Here is a 24,053-nt window from a genome sequence, read left to right as displayed (position 1 = left end):
CTTGTACTTGGTTATGGAATCTAAAATAAAATTTACTTTAAGAAATACAGGTAAGACTGAATAAGAGCCAGAGATGGAGAAGGACCAAGATTCATTTTAAAAATAGAAACTCCAAGATTTGACAGTTTATTGGATGTGAAACATAGGAGAGTCAGGCAGACACTTCGCTGTCAGAGAGGATGATGGTGCCATTAAAAGAAATTGGGAAACCTAAAGGAAGAATGTGGACAGCGTGTCTACTGGGTTTAGGAAAAGATGGATTTGAGGGGTGGCAGATGGCCACAAGACAGCTGTGCCTCAGCTAGTTGGAAATGCAGAACCAGCGCGTGAGGGTAAGATTGAGGGTTCATCCCTGGGGCCTTTGAGGATATTACCTCTCATTCTCAGGCTTTTTAGACCATAGCATCATTAGTCAGGATTAATAATAGTAGTATTTATATAGCACCCACTATGTGCCAGACACTGTGCTTAACATTGTGCACATTTTTTCATTTGATCTTCACAGCAACATTGAAAAATGGGTGTTGTTATCGCAATTTTATAATTGAAGAGCCTCAAGTAAACAGGTTAAGACACTGGCCCAAGGTCACGCAGCTCATGGGGTCAGATTTGAACCTGGGGCCTCTTGACTCCAGGCCTAGTCCCCTAGCCTCTGCACCAAGGTGGAGTAATGGCCCAGCAAGCCAGACTAGCTATTGGCATGTGTTAAATGGGGTCTTGACCATTTCAGGGATCCATCATTTCAACTTAGTGGATGCTCTTGTGGCTGAAGTTTGTAGCCAAGCCACTAGTGATGAACCTCTTAAACGTGGAGCTAGGTTGGTGCTTGGATTCAAGCTGTCGTGGTGCTGTCATTCAAGGCCTTAACCACTTGGTAGCATTTGCCAGAGCTTGTCCTCCATTGGGACCACTTTGGAGAACCTTGGTCTGCCCCAGAGCCACACTGAGGTTTTTGCGGAGTCCTTACATGGATAATTGTGGCATATGAGCACTAAAGGAGCAGTGCTACTCTTCTTCTGGATTCTCAATATTCTGCCTCTTTTGAAATCATAGAATCTTTGAGTTAGAAAGTCTGGTGCCCTGGCCTTGGCCATTGGTTCCATTGCATCTCCTGAAGCAATTCATAGATCCTTCCCTGAGTTGTAAGATTAGAAATAAAATGTCTGTCACTCCCAGGGCTGTTAGGAGGGGAATGAAGTTTTTGAGTTGAGACCTCTTTAAAGAACTGCCTAAAATTGAGATATTTAAAGGTCCAAACCTCCCAAGGACTAACTCAAAGCATCCCTCACTGGCAGCGGCCAGTATAACCTACACCTGATTGTTTCTGGTAATAAGGAACTCATTGTTCCCCTAACAGCCTGTTCCATCATTGGCTAATTTACTCCTCTTGAGCTGAAAACTTACTCTGTATTACTTTCTACTAAATAAGAACCCTTTAAGTATGTGAGTACATTCCCATTTCTTTCAACTGCTCCTCTTAGGATGCTTCCACTTAGCTACACATTTTTGCTTGTAGATCCAGCTGATAAGTGCCCCCTTTTAAAGTGAGCTCCCCAGAATGGGACGCAAAATCTCAGTTTTAGAGTAATGGAGAAAAAAAAAAAAACCACCAAAGCAAGGTGTTTAGACTGGAGGAATGGCCTGGAGCATGGAAGCTCCTTGTGGATAGAGGCTTTTGATTGTGTTTGTATCTCCAGTATCTTATACTTGGGAGATATTTAAAAGTGTTTGTTGAATTTTGCAAATCCTGTCCTCTTATCTTTGAGAACACAGTCCAGAAGAGGGCATTCCCTTTGCTTAGCCCTCTCCTTTTTGCATATCCCACTCTCCTTTGTATTTGTTTACTTCTTTTCCCATACACCATTTAATTATCTTTATATCTTGGTTGTGAAACATAGTGCCTTCTTGCTTATAGTGGATGCTTAATAAATATTGTATTGAAAATGCAATACACTATCCTACCTTGTATAAACCTTTTAAACCACCAAAAATATGGTTGAAGTCTTTCCCCTCATAGTAAAGGGCTTCTCTGTCATGCCTCAAGTGCATCTGGATATTTGAAATGAGATTGAATTCAGGGAGAAAAAATCTATCAGGTTCCATGTGAGAGAGAGCTCTTAGGCTACCAACTGGGGGACAGGATGACAGTCTTGTCAGTGACATTCCCTGGAGATAAGAGACAGACACCCTCCCAGACCAGGGGAAGGGCTCTCCAGAAACTGCTCTAATGTGCCTTTCCCTGGAGAGTTCTAAAATTGTTTTGTTGTATTTTGGTGGCTGTAGGCAGCTAGAAGTCCTCCTCACTTCAGCTGGGGTTCCCCCAAGGCTTCCCTGGGTCATTCTTAGGGCTGATTGGCCCAGGGATCTCTAAGGGCATTTTCCCTAGGAGTCACAGAGACAAATCATGGGATATGATAATATCACTTACAAACAGTAAATCTACCTCTGACCTTCTGTTTGATATTTTCTAAACTACAATTTCCAGGTCCTGTGGGTATTGTCATTGCTGCTTCCCATGGAAAGGAGGACCTATGCCTTACAAACATTTCTGTGTCTGTCAGTTATAAAGGTCCATTATTCACATATATTTTGCAACTGGTTGATAAATTGCAAATGCTTCCCTTAACTTGTCCCAGTAGCTGTAGGAAAGAAAATTGAACAATTAAAGCCCTTGGCCCTAGTGTGGAATTGGAGTCAAATACAGTTGAGTTATCCATAGCTGTATCTTGCCCTTTCATTGCTCTTCTTGGTTTCTTTTCATCCTTTTTTAATCCTGGATAAGGAAAATACATGAAGTCTCTGGAATCTCAATTTCCTAAATAATCTCTAAGATTCTTTCCAAAGAAGAATATTCTATGGTTCTAAGCCAGCGATAAAGCCAGGACTTTGGAGTCCAGATCTCCTGACACCCCAATTCATAGTTCTTTTCATCAGATTCTTGATGTTTATAATGATGACCATAAGTCATCAGCACATTTGATTCTGCTCTTCATACTGATAAAAAAGACAAGTGTGGATGTGTGTATAATCAATTTCTTACTGATTTTCATGCAGAAGAATTAAAAATGTTAAAAATGCTTACATGGGGTTAGCCTTCAATTATCTGAAAGAATCAGATTTATGGTCCTTCATTCAGTGAGGGTCAAGGATGATTGGTGTTTTAACATATTTGATTTTTATTTTAAGTAGCAAAACTATACCCAAATTTTGAGGTACATTTGAAAAACTGGGAAAGGGATAGTTAGCCAGTTTCTCCCCAGGAATCTGGCAAGTATGATCAGGAGCCAGGTGGAGAAAGGTTGACTAATAGATTGCCAATTTGGCCTATAATAGGTCTCATTTCACCCACACACAAAACAATTTTAAAGTTAACTCAAGTAGGAAGAGAAAGGTTCTGGGAAGAACCTTTACAGAATATTTGGGCCCGTGGGAAGCAGGACGCATGTTGTTTATTGGAGTTGTTCCTAGGAGCTACCTAAACCTCCCTTCCTCCAAGAAGCCTTCCCTTGGCAGCTCTATCCCCCACTGTCTGTCTGCTTACTGCATTGCAGCTTTTAGCACACCATTCATAGTTTTGGAACGGTTCTTAGCTCAGAGGGTGTCGGTGCCGAGAGGTCCACAGAGGGCCCCTGGGCCAGCTCCTTGCTTAGCTAGCGATGGGCCCTGACATCTTCATCCCGAGGCTGCACTGTGGGTCTCTGCGCTGGTTGCTCAGTGCGAAGCGAGGGGGACGGGTGGTCTGGAGCTCCCACAGATCCCTGACCCTTGTTCTTCTCTCCCTGAAGTCCATGCTGAGGGATGCCCAAGAAGTTCCAGGGCGAGAACACCAAGTCGGCCGCTGCCCGAGCGAGGAAGGCCGAGGCCAAAGCGGCAGCTGATGCCAAACGGCAGCAGGAGCTGGAGGATGCCTATTGGAAGGATGACGACAAACACGTCATGAGGAAGGAGCAGAGGAAGGTCTGTGACGGGCTTGTCTTGCACTTCCCGGGGGCCCCCTCCCATTCCTCTCCAGATTCAGGTTAGAGGCATTGGGAGTGTTTAGCTCGATGGAGAGAAGCTATAAGGCAGCCATGATGGCTAACAGCATCTCTGAGTGGCTGTCTTGGGACAGGGCCCATCAGGCAGAACTGGGAAGATGAAAGGAAACTGCAAAGAGACAAGTTGCTGTTGAGTGTTAAGGAAGGAAGTTCTAACCGTTGGAGCTGTCCAGCAGTGACATGAGCGCCCCCCAGAGTGAATGAACTCCCTATAACCTGGAGCATTTAAGAAAAAGCTGGATGGCTTCTTTCTGAGAATGTTGGAGGTGGGATCTGATATGATTTCAGCCGTAAACTCTTTAAAATAGCCTTGTTTGCCATAGAAGAGGCTTGCTTCTTATGTTCTTTCTTCAACTGTCAAAAACTTGATTTCCAACCTCAGCACTGAAATATTAATGTTTACCAGTGGATATAAAAAATACATTAGAAATTTCCCTGAAACCAGGAATGGGGATAAGAGTCTATCTAGCTGGAAGACAGGATAGATAGAAAGAGGAAATGTGGCTGAGGTCACATTTTCTCCAGTCTTCCCTTATCTTTTCTGGTGTGAAGTGACCTTTCTCATCTGCACTCACAGCATTTTAACCCTCTTATTGAAATACTTTCACATTATCGGGGGTGGGGTAGGGGGAGGTGGAGGGAGAAAGAAAGAGGGAGGGAGAGAGGAAGAGAAAGAAAGATCTCAGGACATGGAATATCAGAAATGGTACCTACAGCATAAAAATACAGGTTCTTAGAGTAAATCCTTGATAAATACTTTTGGGGGAGATTGTTGAATTTCAGAGGAGGAGAAACAGGCCCAGATTCAACTCACCCCGAGCCAGTGGGTCCTTCCTTTGAATCCCTCGGGTCATGGGGAGCCCCTGCCTGCCAAGGCTGATGGGAACACAATGGGCTCGCTCTGAAGGTTGGGATGGTCTTTCTGATGTTGACCCCAAATCTACCAATCATTCCTAGTTTTCTGCCCTTTGGGACCAAAGAGGACAAATCTCATCTCTTGTTAATGGAAAATTCTCTAAAGTACATGAAGACACGGCTCCCTAAGTGTCCCCTTGTTTTTTCTCTGACAGTTGTTCACTTTGGCCAGAAGGTGGCAGGAGAGGACCGGAGGTAGCGATCCTCTCCCTGGCACTAAGAGGACTGTGGTGGTGCCTGGGGGCCAAGGGAGCTGCCACCCCTTCTCCTTTCTCCTCCGACATGTGACGGGTGTCTGTGTGACACTGGTACTGATGGCCCGGCCTGGCTGGCCCCTCCCCACTTGAAGAAAATCATTTTAGGGTTCGGTAGAGCTAAGCACAGTGCAGGCAGGTGGGCTCAACTTGTGTATTATGGGACAAACAGCCCATAATAAGGATAAAGACTTGGAGACTGGGAAGTGAATGCCTGGAGGGAATACCATGGAGAGTTAATGGGCTGATTCCTGTCACTGCGACATTGCTATTTATTTGGCACTCATTTCAGCTCTCGTTGTGCAAGTCCCCAAATGAATGTCTGATTTCCTTGGAGAGCCGCATGAACATCCTTTGAACTAATATAATGTTCTAAACCTCTTATTGCATTCTTACATTTTAGTCTGTATTCTGTTTTTATATTCATAGGATGTCAAATCTAGATGCGACCTTAAAACGGGGATATAGAATTTGAAAGCTGGAGGGATTATTGGAGAGCTTTTAGTGTTTCGCTCGCTGCTGAGAGCTCATAGTCTAGCAGAGAAAATAAGAGAGAAGTTTATAGGAATATCACTACTATGATCCAGAATTGGATATAAGAACAGCAGCGAGGTGGGGAAGAGCCAGCCAGAATGGGCCATCAGCGTCAATGTCATGTAGGCCAATGTCACATGTTGGAGGAGAAAGGAAAATGGGTGGCAGCTTCCTTTCCTCACAGGCACCCACGTTGTCAGGATAAGCTTCCCTGACATTGTTCTGTGGTTCCTGCCATCCCTGCCATCACTCTGATCTAAGGTCTCAGGGACACTGCGAAAATAGACTCTCTCTGATGATGTACATTGCTTTCCAAGGAAATCAAGACATTCATTTTGAGGCCTCCAGAAGGCATACCACACTTGATGCCTTTCCCTACAACAGGGCATTTTCTCCAGGCCTGAAGGGTGTATAAGATTTCAGGATAGACAGATTGGGGGAGAAGACATTCCAATTATGAGGGTGTGTATCCTAAACTAAGGCACTGAAAGACAGGATACATGCAGAGAATGTCTAGTACTTGGATTTGAAACTTGATTCTATGCGACTTGGAGCAATTTCCTTGACCTCTCAGGGCTTCAATTTTCTTGTCTCTGAAATGAGAGGGTTGAATTCTATAGCCCCTTTAGCTCCCAACATTTGGTAAGTCTCAATAAGTGCAGTTTGATGAGAGTGTAAAGTGGGTGAAGGGGGAGTAGTGTCAGGAGAAAAGGTGGGAGAAGCAGCATGTGACAGTGCTCCAGGAGATGGAGCAGAGGAGAAAACTGTGGTTTGACTCCCAGCTCAGCCATTCACCATCTGTATGAGCTTTAACAAATCCCTTTCCTTCTCTGGATCTCATTTTCTTTTTCTGTAAAATGAATCTGTTGAACTCAGTGATCTCTAAGATCTCTTACAACTTTAAACCTTATGATCTTATAAATGGAGGATCAATTCAGAATATGACAGGCCTTATGTAGTAAATAAGTTAAGGAATACACACATTTTCTATAGGTTAGTCATTAGGAAAATGACTCTAGCCAGGTCCTTAACCTGAGATCCATAAACTTCTTAATCTTCCAATAAATGCATAATAATGTATTGGGTTCCTTAAATAATTCTATGTATTTAGTTTTACATATTTAAAAACATTTTTCAGAAAGAGAGTCCATAGGTTTCACCAGACTGCCAAAGGAGCTAAATAATAGATAAATAAAAAGATGAATAAGATCTTGTTCAAGCAATCTGATCAGAGAAGAGAAAGAAAGATAATATTAAGATCAGACTCTATCCCCTCTTGCTTAGATTGTTCATTCTTGATCCATTCAGAGTCAAGTCTTACTAATCCATCTCTGACCATTCAGAACCCTAGATCTTGAAAGAACCTTAGAGAAGTCATCCAGGTCATATGTTGTTTGGGTACTGCTGGTAGCAGGAAATTCACTTGCTATTCAGTCTTGATTTCTAGTCCACCCAATTTATACCTTTGCCCTATTTGGAAAATAGGGTACAAAAAATGTTCACATTGGAGGCAGCCAGATGTTGCAGTCAATAGAGAGCCTGCTTTGAAGTTAGGAGGAACTGAGTTCAAATTCCTGCCTCAGACCTCAACACTTATGTATCAGCCACTTTTTTCTATTCTATACTCACCCACTGCTGGCCCACTTCAGGTACCTAATACTTCAACTCAGAAACAACTAATTCTTCTTTTAACCTGTCCCAGGATTATCCACCTCCGTACCTTTGTTCCAGGCACTTTTAATATTAAATGAAGGAATGAAACTTGATATTCTCTGGAGCCTTTCTAAAGACCTCAGCTGCCTTGCTGCCTCTACTGAGGATGACATAATCCTGCCATTGTTCATGAAGGATTGGACTCAAGAAGTCTCTTTGACCCCTGGATTCCAAAGGTGATGGTGATGATAATGATGGAGGCAATGATGATCATTGAGGTGATGGAGGCAATGATGGTCATTCAGAATTAGAAGCTGAGAACTGGTTTCTGACCCCTCCATGATCTCCTCATAAATGTATTGGTTTTAAAACAGAATCAGACTCTGGCCACCAATTTCCAGATATTCTAAGTGAAATCAAATAGGGAACAGAGACATTCTGATTTTTCCAAAAGACAGTATGTTCTTGGGAAAACATATCTACTATTAGTGCAGGGATCCTTAACTTGTATGTATCGTGGACCTCATTAGCAATCTGACTGGAAAATGCATAAAATAAAATACATAGAATTAAGGCTAGAGACTCCTAAGGAAGGAATCTTATCCATTCTGTCCATCAATCCTCCAAGTTAAGAATTCCCTAAGGTATTAGTGTTGCTGTGTTGACTTATTAGATGTGTCACCTTAAGGACCAGGAGTTTTATCAGGACCTATATTTCTTTTAAAATAGTTCCAGCTGGGAACTTGGAAGTAACCTTGGAGAGATCATCCAGGTCAGCTGTCACTTGGATACTACTGGTGGTAGGAGATTCACTTGTTATCCAGATTTGATTTCTATTCTTCCTAATTTGTTTATTCTACTTGTGAAATGTCAGAGTTTGATAAGACCTGAAAATACAGAGCCCAAAATGGTAGAACTGGAAGGGACTTTTCATATACATACTCCTCACTTTAGGTCAGTTGTATTTGTTGGGAAGTTTTTTCTTACGTTGTACTGAAATCTGCCTCCTTGTGACTTGTGCCCATCTCTCCTAAAAGGTCCTAGTTCCGCCCTTTGGACCACACGGCCCAAGTCTGCCCTTTCTGATTTATAAAGGTTCCTCCCATATATGAAGATCACTGTCTTTCTGGACTGAGTGTCTGGGGAGGAAGTTTGTAATCTTTAAGAAAATCCTTCTTCCCCAAGCATCATCTCTTACTCGGGGTTGGCCGTCCCCTATTCCTTCAGCCAAACATCCTTGGCATGATTTGGGGACTCATCCCCTTCTGTTCCATCCAGTTTGTGCTCCCTGCCTGGAGGTGGTTTATGGTCTTGGGGAGGAGGGCTGCAGCTGTGGGAGGAGCAGGGAAGGTGAGATCAGGGAGGAGAGGAAAGGTCTTCCTTTCCACATCTGTGATGTCATGGGTGCTGGCCTTCCTCCCACTACTGTGGAGCTCTCTTGAGCCTCCCGCCCTTACATCCTGAAGCCCTCGACTCGATTCACAGAACCCCTCCGTGGGGGGAATTGCCCTGACTGCCTAGTCCGGCCCCCAGCCTCCCTCTGTCACCGATCACCTTGGTCCCCCTTCTCACCGTGGTGCTCAGCTTGGGTCAGGCCGGAGGTAAAGGGCAGGGACATTCTCTCTCCTCCCTGGAAGCCTGGTCTCTCTTCCCATAGTGAGACATCCTGAGCTCGGGGTTCCCAAACCCCCAGATCTTTGGCAAACTGCTGACTCACCCATGTCTGGGGTCCCTGGAGTCTGTTTTTAAAACCAAGAGTCAGACTTGAGATTTAATGGGTAAGTGCCGTCTTACTGTGTTCTTAGCCTGAGTTGCCTTTTAGGTTCTGTCATCCAGCAGGCCCGGTTCTGGTCATCTGCAGACAGCCCACACTAACTAAGGACCAGCCTCTGCAAGGCCCTGGCCCCGGCCCGGCCTAAAGGCAGACAGTCCTGCCCCAAGAGATATGCATACGTAGAGATCAGTAAGGAGTTGGGAGAGAGCTCGAATCCCCCGGCTGGCTGTGCGACCTTGGTCACGTCCCCCTCGCCCCCTTCCCCAGGCTGTCCGAGGCTCTAGCTAGAGAATGCACACTGAGCGCTTCGTTGGTGCTCACTACACCAGTGCTCACTACGCTCATTGGTGCTCACTGTGTCCAGTGCTCGCTACACCGTTCTCACTGTAGTGCTCACTACACCATGCTCACTACACTTAAACACAAGGAGACTCACTAACAAATAAACCCAAGGTGACTTGGGGAAAAGAAGGTTGACAGCTGACTCCTCCGGGAAGGCTTCCCTGAGGCACCTTCCTCCCTCGTCCTTCCCTTCTCGGGGTACCAGGGCACCTGCTGCCTAGCCATCTGTCAGCTGTCAAAGAGCCTCCCCTCCTCCCACTCCAGCCACGCACTTCCTGCAGCCCCTTGCTGGTAGGGAAGGACTGCAAGCTCTCCCTGGGAGCAGTCCTGGCGCAAGGTGGACGCCACCTCGCACCCTGGGCTCCTCACAGGTGTTTTTGTTCTGTTTCCCTCCCCCTTCTCCCTTCCAGAAAGCTGCCCCAAAGAATTCTTTTTAAGAGGAAGAAGGACAAAACAAAGCAAGCTGAGAAAACAGGCTGACTGGTGTGGGGCTGATGGGGGAGGGAGGGCCTGCTCTGGGGGTGTTGGGTTCTTTGCTGGTGGTTGGGTTTTCCCGTGTAGCCGGCTGTGGTCACCATGGAAATCACTGGCTCGGCTCAGCTGCCTTCCCGCCCTCCGCTCCTGGCTTCTCATTTCTCTGTATTCATCATATTCTTCCACAGCCGCCATGGGTTGCAGCTCTTCCCCAGCGGACAGGCATTTCCCTTGTTCCCAGCTCTTTGTTACTGTGGGGGTGCAGAGCCTTTCTTTGGGTCACTGACCTCCTGGACAACTTGGAATATCCCAGTGTCACAGGTGAGGAAGAGGAGTCTCTGTGTCAGGATTTGCCTGGGGTCACGCACCTAGTTGCTGGCAGAAGCAGGATTGGGTATTCCCAGATCAAGTCCTCTGTAGGCTGTGCTCCCTTCCCCCTCATGGTGTGAGATCAGCAGTTCGCCCAAGGCTTGGAGACCAGCGAAGAGGGAGTCTCACCAAGGGCTGATATGACGGAGCAGCCTGGCTCTGGCCAGAGGCCCACCAGGAGGGGAAAGGAGGAGGAGGGGCAGAGGCGGCCGAGCTTCCAGAATGTTAATGAATCAGTGCCCCAGTGACTGGGCAAGGACAAAGCTGTATGCGCAGGCGTGCCGGAGCGTCCAGCCGTGCCGAATGACCAGGCCAGAGGGAGGGGTTTGCGCCACCTGCCCTCTTCTACAAGCTACCGAGCCCGGTTAGTGTCCCCTTAACCCTGTTTTCTCCCTTTGATGGGTAGTGGCTAGGGGTCTGAGCAGTCTTTGCTCAGCCTGAATATTCTTCTGTTTCTTTCCTCTGAAAGTCCTTGGACCTTCCAGAGGCTGATGAAATGAGACTGACCACTGTAGATAGCAGCTTATGTGCTTTTGGATATGGAGAGATTCTTTCATTCCCTTCCAATTATGGGATCTTTAAGGCCCCTCCTAACACTGTAGCTCTACAAACTTCCTATCAGCCCAAGCTCTTGAATAATGAAAAGGGGAGTTGGCAGAAGCTGGCTGGCCACTTGGTGGGCAGCAGGCCCTTAATTGGGAATCAGACGCAATTTCTTCAACTCCCATCTCTGCAATTTGTCATCTCTGTGACCTTGGGCCTTGGAGAATGAGGGGGGTTAGAGAAGTGCGGATTGTTAGGGCTGGAAGGGGCCTAAGATCTGGCCTAGCCTCTTGTTGTATAGGCAGGGACTAAGGTCCAGGGCAGAGGGCTCTTGTCACCCTTGAGGCAGATTTAGGGCTTGATCCCAAATCCTTCATGTCCCTTTGGAGGACTCTCTAGGGCCCTCATCCAGCTCTCTGTTTATAATTGTGCATTTCTACATCAAGCAGCTTCATGAACTCCTGGTCTCTTCCAGCTCTGACAGAAGTTAAGGTGGTGAAAATAAATGCTGGTTATCTCAACCCCATTTCTACCTTCCTTTTACCTTCTTATCCTTCCCTGCCCCCAGATCTTGGAACATCTTCTCTCTTTAACCTTGCTATGTTAGTTTTGTTGGTAGTCTGAAACTCTGTTACAGATCTCTCTTAATTGCCCCCTTCACAGTGTTTTAAAGTTTTATAGTAGTGTGAGAGTTTTTAAGAGCATCTAAATGATCACCCTGGTTAAGACCATTATTCTTCTGCCTTTGACCTATCATCTACCTTTGAGTGGGAATGGAGGATGGGATGGAAATGAAGAATTTTCTAAAAGCTCCAAAACTGGGGGCTCAACCTGGGCCCAGTTCATAAACTCAGGTTGCTTGTTTGGAGTAGGGTTTTTAAATATTTTTATAACTGTATTTCATTATGTTTGGTTTCCTTTGAAATCTACAATTTTATGCTTTTAAAAATATTCTGAGAAAAGAGGTCTGTAAGCTTCATCATACTGCCAGGAGGGATCAGTGACATAAAGAAATTGAGAAGCCCTGATTTAAAATATAATGCAAATAAAACTCTTATATCTGTATAATGTGAGACAATTTATAAAGTCCTTTCTGACTTCATTTCCTGATTGGATGTGAGCAGCTCTCTTCAGAAGAAGGAAGCACTAGCTGGCTTGAGGTAGCTATTGATTGAATGTTGAATTGTCCAAGGTCACACATTGAGTCGGCTACAGAGCTGGGACTGGAATGAAGGTTTCCCATCCTTAGGCCTCATGCTTCACCTGCTATCCAAATAGTTCTGATTTAATGTCCTTGATATTCAGGATTTGTATATTCACTTCTTGTCTCCCAGCAAGAAACCTGCTGTACAATTGTGGCTACAGTCTTAGAATATCAAGATAAACATCTGAGGCCTGGGGTCCTTCTGAGACTGACTGTCTTCCCCGGCCTCTGAATAGAATAGCTTGGTTAATGAGCACAGACTATTTCTCCTCCACCCCCCACCCCCAAACACACACATACACAAGAAGCAAACATGTTGTGACCTGAAGTAGGGCTCCCTTTTAAATGAGGAGGTTAGACTTCATGTTCTTTGAGCGTCCCTCCTAGGTCTAATATCATGTGACCTATATCCACCCACCCCTTAGCTCTGACATTCTATGTTCCAAAGACCATCCCAGCTCTGATATTTTCTGTTCTAAGGGTCCTCACAGCTCTGGCCTGTGTTCTAAGGGCCCTTTCTCTCAGCTCTAGCATCTGACCTCCTAAAGTTTCTCTAAGCTATAATACTATATGAGTCTCCCCTCTGTATCCCAACTGGCTCTTCTAATTTGTGCTCCTGTGCTGACATCACAGATCTTCCCATTTTATAGATAGAGAAACTCATCCACTGAGTAATGGGAATCTGGTCTCTGGGCTCTGATGATGATTTGAGATTTCTAACAAGGTCATGTACATATTGTGAACCACAACTCCCCCCTCTCGGCCCTGGAAAGTTGGCTGGCTTAGCTGGGGTAATGTCGTGCTACTCTTTCAGAGCCTGAGGAAAATTCAGGCAGAAGGTTGGATTAAACCAGGTCGCTTCCTTCCCTGCTGAGCAGCAGTGACACTCATTTTGCTTTTCTTCCTGAGCTGATGGTTTTGCTGCGAATCTGTTGCTGTCAGATATATTTAAAACCATCAGGCCATCCTGCCCAGGAAATTCTCAGAGGAGGGGATGCCTTTTTCGTTCATTCAACAGCCTGCCCATAAAATGGAATTATGGCCTTCTCAAATGCACCGGTTGGAAATGGAATTGCTGAGCTGTTAATGTGGTGGTGGTGGTGGTAGGGGGGGATGATGGCTTTGGAGCTGGGGAGGGAGTGCAAGAAGCCCTTTCTGATTTATTCTCAGCAAACACAATAAGTACACTATAAATAAGTCAGTGACTTTGCTGCTTGCCCTGTTGGGGTGGGGTGTAGGGGGGAATAGATGATTTACAGCTTAAATAGGGGGATACAAATCCTGCCTGTGCTATGGTGGAGCTCAGCCTGACTCAGACTTTCAGCAGCCAGGGCCCCTTTCAGGAGCAGTGTAGATGTGACTTTACCCTTGTGATGCCCATGGTTCTTGTCTCTGCCATAGCACTCTCCTCCTCCTTGGCACCCCTGTCCCTTTGAACCCAGAGAGCTGACTGTCGCACAGACTAAGCCAGCTTCAAATGGGCCTGCACACAGGCCTAGGGCAAACAAGAAGACAGGATTCCTGTCAAAAGTAGCCCTTAAGAGGAAAAAAAGGTAGAATGGAAGGAAGACAGCTCCTTGATGTAGTCCTGGCTCTGTTTCTGACTTTTCTTGTGACTTCAAGCCCCTTCTCTCTGCTCCTCAGTGTTCGCAGTGGCCCTTACAAATCTGTCATTCTTTGTTCAGAGGTCTTTGACCTTCTGTGTCCTGAGGACCTTCCCAGTTCTGACCTTCTCTGTCCTAAAGAACTTCCTTTCCTAATGGTTTGTACTATGTTTAGAGATTAAGTCCCTTCTTTCTCAATAGGCTATATTATCACATATGATGAGCTAGTTCTTTTCAGTTATTTTTTTAGCTCTCTTCACTCAAGAAGGGTAAGTGAAGAATGAGCAAAGAATTTATTGATGTTCTTTCTCAGGGTTGGTGAAATTTTATAAAACCTACATATTTCATGTTAAAAAAAAAAAAAACCCAACAGACACTAGAAGAAAGAAAGGACTCTGAATGGAAAGCCCCCTTTCATTCGCCTCATTTTAGTGACTAAACCGATTTCTCTTTTCTTACTTTGGCTTAGTGTGGGGCAGTGAAACTTGGACAGCTATGCCATTGACCTCCTGTTTAGCGAAAGCAGCCATGAGTGATTGGATGTTCAAATATATGATCAATGTATAAGAAATTTAGTTCAACCCTGTGACTTTTACCCTGTCTGTGGATACCCAGAGTGAGCCAGTTAAGGAGTTTTCCATTCTGTTGCCTGTTCTGTTATTAAGGCTGAAAGTTTTCTTGCAGCTCCATTTTGTTCCCCAGGGATCCAGCTCAGATCTTTGTCTACTTCCTTCTTCCATTGCTGGCTGCCTGCCTGTCCACAGATACATTACCTTCTTCCCCGCCAGTCTCCATCAGCAGACATTTTCTGTGGCTGCTCCTCTGGGAAAGCCTGATGCAGTGACCCAAGTGCTGGCCTTGCAGAGAGCTGCCTAGAACAGCTCTAAGGATGTTTGGCCAAAAAGGGAATGGGAATAAGAACTCCTCCCCATTTTGGTTCCAAAGGGCTGTGAGGTTTCCACTTAAGTGTCCTCCTCAGGGACTGTGATTTGGCCATATCTGTTATCAGCTGGGGAGGTGCCATATTGATAAAGTATGAGCTTTCCCTTGCAAGTACCACTGGGTGATTAGGGCATGTCAGCACACAAATTCTGAAGTCTCTAGTTGCCTGGCAAGTGAAGGACGGGCACCTTGGGAAGGTTGTCGAGGGGAGGCAGAGTGGTTCAGCAGAAGGAGCCTAGTGCTCCGCCTGACATTCACCATCCTTGGAGCTATGGGCCCCAGAATCTCTCTAACTCCCTCAACTGCAGATGGACAGGATTGAATTTAGGGCTTAGGACAGGGGAGGTCAGAGCTGAAATCGGTCCTGCTCAGGTTAATGACCTCCCTTTACATGAAGCCCTTTACAAAGGGTTCACTCACATTGTTTCATTGGAGGAGGTGCTGGTATGGTCCCCATCTTCCTGAAGAGGAAGCAGGCAGAGATGAAGTGATTTGCCCATGGCCATACCATTAGGAAGTGAAAGAGGCAGTCTTCTGTTCTAGGGCCCTGAGCTGGGCCTGGCAGAAACAGAACAGAGCGGGCCCTGGATACAAGAAGGAAGCCCGGCTTCTTGTTTTATAGGTGACCAGGTCTGGGCCCCAGGCACCAGGGAGTTTGGCAGCAGAAGTCAAGACTTAGGGCTCTTGGCTCCCCTACCAGGTTTTCTCCCTTTTACAGCACTGACTCTTCTTGAAAAATAGTAAAGAAGCATTTCCATCCTTCTGATTGGAGTCTTGGGAACCATGACCTTTAGTGCCGACTAGAAGGAATAACAATCTCCTCGTGGTTAGCTGAGCGGCCAAACTGCCGGAAGGGGCCTGAACATCCCTGGGAGAAAGAGCAAGCATGTGTTCTGAGCAGGGCAGGTGTGTCAGGCGGCAGTCCGGGCCAGGAAATGAAATCCAGCTCATTCTGTGCTGGCAAAGAAACCTTGGTGTCTTGTAAATAAACAATGAGTGTCCTTGGGGAAACAGCTTTTGAACAGATGGTTGGGTGAGGCTGGGGTGGGGAGCTGGGAGGCTTAAAAAAGAAGCCGTTGGAAACACATGGTCTGAGTTCCTGTAAATCCTAGGGCCTTTGCTCATCCAGAGACCCAGGCTGGTTTCAGGCATGTTGGTGATGTCCGTCTTATAGGAAGGACGAGCTCTCTGGGTTTGTTTGCTCCTTAATGGCTTCTGTGAGGAAGCAACCCCAGAAGTGACCAGTGCAGCCCCTTTGTTTTCATATAGAGAATCTGAGATTCAGAGGGGGTGATTACTTGCCCAAGGTCAGATGGAATTGGGTGTAGGGCTCCAGCCTAGGCCTCCTGTCTTGCTGCCTCCAAGCCTCCCCTCTTTTTTAATGTATGGGAAAAGTGGGAACTGGAAGTGCCTGGTCATGGACCAGGGATGGTCTCGCCAGGACTCCAGCACTGTTGTCGCTCAGAAGAGAGCTTGATTCTTCTCTGTGACTTTGGTTTTTGTTAATGGCATCTTCCATCATCTTCCAGTTAGCCATGCTTGTAATCTTGGAATATTCTGACACCCTCAGCCTCACAGAATCTTCAGACTGGACTGTTCACTTGATACCTGCCCCTGAACCCCTTCTTCCACATCCTAAGGAAGGAAAACCATGACTTCCCAAGGTAACCATATTGGGAGTCGAGCCTGGATCTGTTTATTGCCCCACTTTTCCCATTGCCCTAGTTCCATCCTCAGTACTAAACAAGAGTAATCTCTCTTCTGTAAAATAGCATTTCAGATAATCAAAGAGATTCTCGTCTTTCCCTCCTCCCCTCTTTTCCCACTAGATGTGGGAGCAAGGAAGATCAAGGTTCAAACTCAGGCTCAGACACTTTCTAGGTGGACAGATCACTTCTATTTCTTTTTGTTTCCTCATATGTAAGATGGGGGTAATAAAGGTACCTACCTGCCAGGGTTATTGTGAGGATCCAATAACATATATAAAGTGCTTTGCAAACCTTAACTTGCCGTATAAATCCTAGGTTTCATTATCATAATGAGGATTGTCATCAATATCATAATCATTCTCCTTTTCAGATTGAGCCATTTCCTTCAGCCAGTCCCCATGTATCAAAGGTCCCTTGCCATCCTGGACACTAGTGTGGGTGCTTTTCAGCATGTTATTATCCTTCCTAAAATGTCTTTTCTTCATGTGGTTTGGCCAGGATGGGGTTTGTAGTTCTGCACACTGTGTTCTTCTGCTCTCTTTTCTTTTGACTTAGATTGAACCCACCCCACTGTCCACTAAAATCCCCAGTCTGGGTGCTAGCCATACTTCTCCCTTCTTGTATCTGGAATGGTAATTTTATGAGTTCACATCTGAGCACATTTGGCCCATAGTTTTAGCCTATAATGACCTTACAGAGGTGGGATTGTCCCCCAGCCCGGTCACTCCCCTGGCTTTATTGTCATCTGCATACCTGATAGACATGGTACCTGTGACTCATCCAGATCATTGATAGAAGTGTGGGCTTATAGGGGGCAGCTAGGTGATACAGAGCGCCAGCCCTGAAGTCGGGAGGACCTGAGTTCAAATCTGATCTCAGATATTTAATACATCCTAGCTGTGTGACTCTGGGCAATTCACTTAACCCACAGGGACTCCCAAATCATTCATCAGAGACCTCCATAAGCTGGCATTGGTCATTCTTAGATCATTTAGCTAGAGTGACTCTGTGGCCTAGTTCTTATCTTCTCTTCCTTCCTCTCTCCATCCCTCCTGTTCACCCATCATGGAACGCTCCTCATCTCCCACCCAGAATGTTGCTGCAGCTTTCTGGTCAGTCTTCCTGGCTCAGGGGTCCCTCCATCACTTGGCAGCCAGAGTGGACCACAGTGCAGTCCCAGGCCTCCAGGCCTCCAGGCCTCCAGGCCTTTCCAGTCTCCTTAAACACTTGTCTTCCCTTCACATACTCTACCATCTGGCTCCAGACATTGTCATGGGCAGTCTGTGTCCTGATCTCCCTATTTTCTTCAAGTTCTGGCTAAATCCCACCTTCTGCAAACAGCCTTTTCCAGCAGACAGCTGCTGTTGCCTGTCCTGTAACACCTTGTTTTGTACACAATTATTTGCGTGTTGTCTCTTTGCCTTTTTTTGTGTCCCTAGCATTTAGCACAATGCCTGGCATATAGTAAATACTTAATAAATGCTTATCAACTTCTTTCTATTTTGCTGTCTTAAGTGGTCATCAAATCAATCAGCAGACATTTATTAAACTCCTACTGTATGCCAGGAATTAAATTGCAAAAATGAAACAGGCCGTGTCCTCAAGGAATTCTTTGGGAATAGATCATGTGGAAACATACATTTTTAAGCACTTAGTATGTGCTATTCACTCTTGAGATCTGGGCATAGAAAAACAAAAATGAGACCATTTGTGCTTTCAGTGGGTATCAGTTTTTCCCCTTCCCCTCTCCTCAAATAAATATATACATGCAGTGGGTCCTGGCTACCCTCTATAAGCAGGGAAACCTGTAGCAGAGAAAGCTCTGACAAAAAGAAACTCCATTTTCTTTCAGAGCTCTAAGAAACATGAGCTGAGTTCCTGCAGAACAGTACTAGTTTAGCCTTAATATTGCTGCCTCCCAGGTTGATTTCCCCATTCTTCCCCCAGGCAAGCCTGGGGAATGGGCAGACAAACCAGGCCCAACGCTCCCAGTGCCAAAGTGTCCCAGGCAGAAACGAGGGCTTCACCCGCTCTGTCCTGCTGGTTTTGACAAACTGCTCTGAGGTCATTTATAAAGTGGCCAAGGAGGAAAGGAGCTGATGGAGGCTGCAAAGACTCTGTGCTTTCTCTCTGAGTGACACAGCAGCTCATGGGCTTGGGGCCAATCCCAGAATCTTGGCTTTGTGAGGCTGTTGCAGCATTTTCTCATACAGCTTCTGTCTTGGACCTGGGAGTGAACCTGACCAGATTCGAGCCGGGGAGTCCAGAGAGCAGAGTGGAAAACCATACGGAAGGAGGGTTCGATGGGAGAGACTCTGGGTTGGAACCACTGCCTTAGACTGGTCACTTAACTCGAACGGGCCAGACTGGGCTGCTCCCGGCTCTGACTCTAGGCCCAGGATCTCTCTTGCTAGGAAAGGGTAGAGGTAGGATCCTTACTCCCTCGCTTTTCTCCTTGCTAGCAGACAATGACTAGATGAGAGCTCTCTAACAACCTCTCGTCCTGGCCTAACCGGCATCTGGGTTTATACCTGCCTCTCCTTTATGGCCAGGAGGGAAAGGATTCTTTTGGACCCCCTTCTTTTGGCCAAAAGGGGGAAATAGTTTCCTGTTCTCCATATGCTCACCAAAGACTCTGCATACTTAGGACTGCAGCAACTTCCTCCTACCTGGCCTGCTTCCAGCCCCATCTCGGTAGTCATCTCCCTAAAATCTATCTCTGACCATCTCTCTGCTTGGCTTTTGAAAAAAGCCATGGCACCTCTCCATGATCTGTGGCAAAAGATTCCATTCACCAAAATAGTTTTGAGACCCTCCATGATTTGACCCCAGCTTCCCTTTGCAAACCCATCTCCCACTGCTCCCATTCTGTATAGCTAGGGAACAGAGGGGGCTGGGCCTGGAAATCTAGCTTCAGACACTCACCAGCTGGGTGACTTTGGGCAAACTTTAATCTACCTGCTTCTGCTTTCTTATTGTGAAATTCCCTACTTCCCAGGACTGCTGAGAAGCTCCAATTGGACAACATTTGCACTTTGTAAACCTTAAAGCTAGGCTATGCAAATATAGCTGTTTTGGAAGAGAACTGGGCAGCACAATGAATGTAGAGCTCTGGAAGACCCAAGTTCAAATCCAGTCTTAAATGCTTACTCATTGTGTGATCCAGGGTATGTCAGGATCTATAAAATGGAGATAATAGCACCAAGCTCCCAGGGTTGTTGTGAAGAAAATAAAATATGTTCACAGTGTTTTACAAATGTTAAAGCACTATAAAAATGCTAGCTATTATTCTTATATTTCTTTTTTTTTTTAATTTATTTATTTAATAGCCTTTTATTTACAGATTATATGTATGGGTAACTTTACAGCATTAACAATTGCCAAACCTCTTGTTCCAATTTTTCACCTCTTACCTCCCCACCCCCTCCCCTAGATGGCAGGATGACCAGTAGATGTTAAATATATTAAAATATAAATTAGATACACAATAAGTATACATGACCAAACCGTTATTTTGCTGTACAAAAAGAATCAGACTCTGAAATATTGTACAATTAGCTTGTGAAGGAAATCAAAAATGCAGGTGGGCATAAATATAGGGATTGGGAGTTCAATGTAATGGTTTTTAGTCATCACCCAGAGTTCTTTCTCTGGGTGTAGCTGGTTCAGTTCATTACTGCTCCATTGGAAATGATTTGGTTGATCTCCTTGCTGAAGATGGCCAGGTCCATCAGAACTGGTCATCATATAGTATTGTTGTTGAAGTAAATAATGATCTCCTGGTCCTGCTCATTTCACATCAGTTCGTGTAAGTCTCTCCAGGCCTTTCTGAAATCATCCGGTTGGTCATTTCTTACAGAACAATAATATTCATATACCAAAATTTATTCAGCCATTCTCCAACTGATGGGCATCCATTCAGTTTCCAGTCTCTAGCCACTACAAAAAGGGCTGCCACAAACATTCGTGCACATACAGGTCCCTTTCCCTTCTTTATGATCTCTTTGGGATATAAGCCCAGTTATTCTTATATTTCTAACCAGAAAGAACTATTTTCTTTCTCTCCCTTTTCAAAAAAAAAACATAGACAAGAAAGTAATGGATCTGAAATCATGTGGCCCAGATTTCTAATGCCAGCTTCAGTGTTTCTTACCTGTGACTTTGGCTGAGTTGCCTAATAATCTCTTTGGGCCTCAGCTTCTTTGTCTATAAAGTGAGAAAGTGGGTCTGAATCTCTAAATTCCCACTTAGTCCAGTGCTCAAAATCATTGCTTTCCTAATTCTGCTATTGCAGATATTAACCCCTCAGCCTTCTTTATCTCTGTTTTCCTTTCTCTTCTCCCCTTTACTGTATTTTGTGGTGTCAGCTAATCATTTGTATATCATTACCTTTCTTACTAGATGGAGTTTCTTTAGGTCGCCAATCATGACTTATTTATCTCTGAATATGTGCAGAAAGGAGATACTTACTAAGTGATTGTCAGGCAATAAACATTTATTAAGCATCTATTACATACCAGACAGTGTGCAGGTGCTGGAAGAGAGTTATTGCTCTCAAGGATCTCTCAATCTAATAGTGGAAGGCAACCTATAGAAAGAAGGTGAAGGGAGGGTAGGAGGGAAGCATAGACAGGCACAAGTCCTGCAGGTACTTGCCTTGGGTCCCCATTGTGAATGGAGGATCTGGGAAGAACTTCCCATAATGTCTTCCCACACTAGTCAGACGGAAAGCTGGAGAGATAAGAGTTTGTGATCCTGCAAAAACACTGAAATTTCTAGAGTTGTTGATGAAGGCCAGAAGAACATCCAGGTGGGAAGCAATGGCTCAGTGACTGGGGAGGCTCTGACTTCACTCAGGAGATGGTCTTTCAGGTTAGCTGAAGAAAGACATATTTTAAGGCCCTGCCTTGTTAATAAGCATGTTCCATTTTTGAATAATTCTGTGGGTTAGAAATTTCTTTCTTAAATTGACTTGAAACTTTTTTCCATAATTTCTTCATATTGGTTTGGGAAAAGTCTCCAGTCCTAAGTTCAGTCACAATAAGCCTGATTGTGTAGGAATGGAGTGGAGCAAAGAAACCCTAAACCTAGATCAAACCTTTCTATTTCTCATTCATAATCATTCATCTTGCTCTCCCTAACCCTCATTCCTTTTCTGATGTAACAAGGTTCTCCGGGCTTTTTTTGTTTTATATATTTACATATTCTTATGTATTTTTTTCTTCCCACTAGAATGTAAATTCCTTGAGATTATATGTAGGGATTGTTTCATTCTTTGTACCCCCAACTCAACCTCTCTAGTGCCTAGCACAGAACCCGGAACATAGTAGGTATCCAATACATGCTTATTTAATCTCCAGCCTATTTCTTTGCATCTCACCTGCAGTGAGAGGGAAAACCCATTACCTCTTTTTTTATTATTTTATTTTATTTTTTTTACTGAGGCATTTGGGGTTAAGTGAGTTGCCCAGAGTCATACAGCTAGGCACTGTTAAGTGCCTCAGGCCAGATTTGGATTCAGGTTCTCCTGATTTCAGGGCCAGCACTATCCACTACACCATCTAGCTGCCTCCTCCCCCCCCCCCCCCATTACCTGTTTTTTAAAAATATTTTTTAATTATCAAAAATCAATTAATTCTTACACATTCTCCCTTCCCTCCCCCCTACACACACACAGACACACACACACTCACTCTCTCTCTCTCTCTCTCTCTCTCTTTTTCTCTCTGTAAAATAAGTAAAACAGAGCCCTTTCAGCACACATGCAGAGTCAAGCTAGCAAATGTCTGCCGTAGTTATCCTGAGTCTGCCAGCTCTGGGATGGGGAGTGTCATGGGTCAGTCATTGGCCTTACTCAGAGCTCTTCAGTTTCAGTTGTTTGTCTTTACAGCATGGTCCTGCTGTGATATAAATTGTTCTGGTTTTGCTCCGGCTTCACTCTGGATCAGTGGGCTCTCTGAAGCCCTCCCTCCTCTCTGTTTGCAGATTGAAGTCTGGGTAGCCATTCCCAGCAAAGGGCTCCCCTCAGTTTCCATCCTTGGCACCAGAAAAAGAGCTGCAGCAGGCATTTTTGTGCTCGGGGTTCTCCTCTCATGGTCTCTCTGGATTGTGGACTTCTCAGTGTCACAGAGTAAAAGGAATCCATCCTCTCTGAAGGGCATATTCTAGTTTTCACTGTTAAAAAGTTTTTATTCCCATTGAACCTGCTTCTGCTGTTGGTCCTACTTGGTCCCAGCTCTGTCCTTGAAGACAGACCAGCTCCATCCCGCTTCCCCGTGACCGCTCTCCGGCGGCCGTGGGCATCAGTCGTCTCAGCCGTTGCTGGGCCACAATGGGCCCTTCCTTGACTGGTGCTTGGGTGCCATGTTTTCCTGTCTTCCTCTGCTCCATCTCCTTTCTAAAGTGAATCCCCTTAGCCTGCGCCCAGGAGGCCTCTCTGAGCACGTGGGGATTGACCAGGACCTCTTTTCTCTTCCCACAGGAGGAGAAGGAGAAGCGCCGCTTGGAACAGCTGGAGCGCAAGAAGGAGCTGCAGAGGCTACTGGAGGAAGAAGACTCTAAGCTAAAGGGGAAGTCGCCCAAGCCGCTGACCCCCGGCAAAGTGACCCGGGCCCAGATCGAGGAGACGCTGCGCCGAGACCAACAGCAGAAAGAGAATGAAGACACAGGTAGGCCCCTTGTGTGAGAGCTTGCCAGCTGGGCCCACTGCCCTAGGCTCAATGCTGGGGCTGCAGAGCGAGATCAGATGGCCCGGGTGGTGTAATGGGACAGAGCAGACAAGGCAGCAGTGGGACTGCCGGAGATCTACTCCATAGGGGGAGGCCCAGCCTGAGGGGATCGCAAGGTGGGCAGGAAGCCGGGAGGAGAGCCGGACCCAGCAAGGGACAGCATCTTGTCCAGAGCCGTGCGCAGAGTCTGCTTCACACCCAGTTCTTGGGTTCTAACTCTTCTCTTTATATTGAACCCTGCTGCCGCCCTGAGAGCGCTCTCTAGGCTAAGGGAGACGAGGTCCCACAAAGGATCTGGCTGAAGTTTGCCCAGAAGAGCCGGCGGCAGGCGCTGCCCAGAGGGCTCGGTGGCCACAGCAGAGCCCAGAGTTCACAGCCCCCGGCGTACTTGGTGTGGGCCACATGAGCAGCTTTCCCTGTCGCCCCAGTCACTAAATAGCTCAGATCTTTCCCACCAAGACCGGATGGGAGCAGGGGTCTGCCTCCATCACTGAGCCCGGGGGTGGGGCGATCAATGCGGGCAGAGAGCCTGGAAGTGCACTTAGCTTTTCCTACATCTCCCTCTTGGAGACAGACACAACTTAACAGCTTTTATCTCAACTCAGCAAAAGCGTTCATGAAGTGTGGGTGACGTGCCAGGACCGTGCAGGGAGCTGTAGGCTGGCCGGCCCCCGGCTTTGTGCCCCTTCCAGGCTCCCCCTGCCTGCTGGCGTGACTGGTGCTGTGGCACCCTTGTCCGGGTTCCTTTTAAAACTCCCCCCCTCTCTGTTCATTCTTTCTATGACAGTGGACAAACCAAAAAGTCACCTTGAAGTTCCCTTGGAGGAGAATGTCAACCGCCGAGTACCAGAGGAAGGGAGTGTGGAAGCCAGAACGATTGAAGATGCCATAGCTGTTCTCAGGTGCCAGGGTCTCCCGGGGGCCCGGAAGGGAGGAGGGTGGCAGAGGTTGGGCTCCCAACCGATCCCCCG

General features: G+C 46.1%; 1 protein-coding gene across 1 annotated transcript in view; it reads left to right on the top strand.

Moving 5' to 3' along the window:
* CCDC124 (coiled-coil domain containing 124) overlaps positions 1 to 24,053 on the top strand; it is a 40,451-nt gene that overhangs the window by 13,906 nt on the left and 2,492 nt on the right. Inside the window, exons 2-4 of the mRNA XM_012542156.3 lie at positions 3,786 to 3,957; positions 22,836 to 23,022; positions 23,870 to 23,984. Of these exons, the coding sequence (XP_012397610.1) occupies positions 3,799 to 3,957; positions 22,836 to 23,022; positions 23,870 to 23,984 (461 nt within the window). The 5' untranslated portion in view covers positions 3,786 to 3,798. The remainder of the gene's footprint in view (positions 1 to 3,785; positions 3,958 to 22,835; positions 23,023 to 23,869; positions 23,985 to 24,053) is intronic.

This window comes from Sarcophilus harrisii, chromosome 1 (assembly GCF_902635505.1).
Source record: "Sarcophilus harrisii chromosome 1, mSarHar1.11, whole genome shotgun sequence".
NCBI classification, from domain to species: Eukaryota; Metazoa; Chordata; class Mammalia; order Dasyuromorphia; family Dasyuridae; genus Sarcophilus; species Sarcophilus harrisii.
The sequence above is the reverse complement of the archived record's forward strand: the minus strand, read 5'-3'. Positions and strand labels throughout refer to the sequence as shown.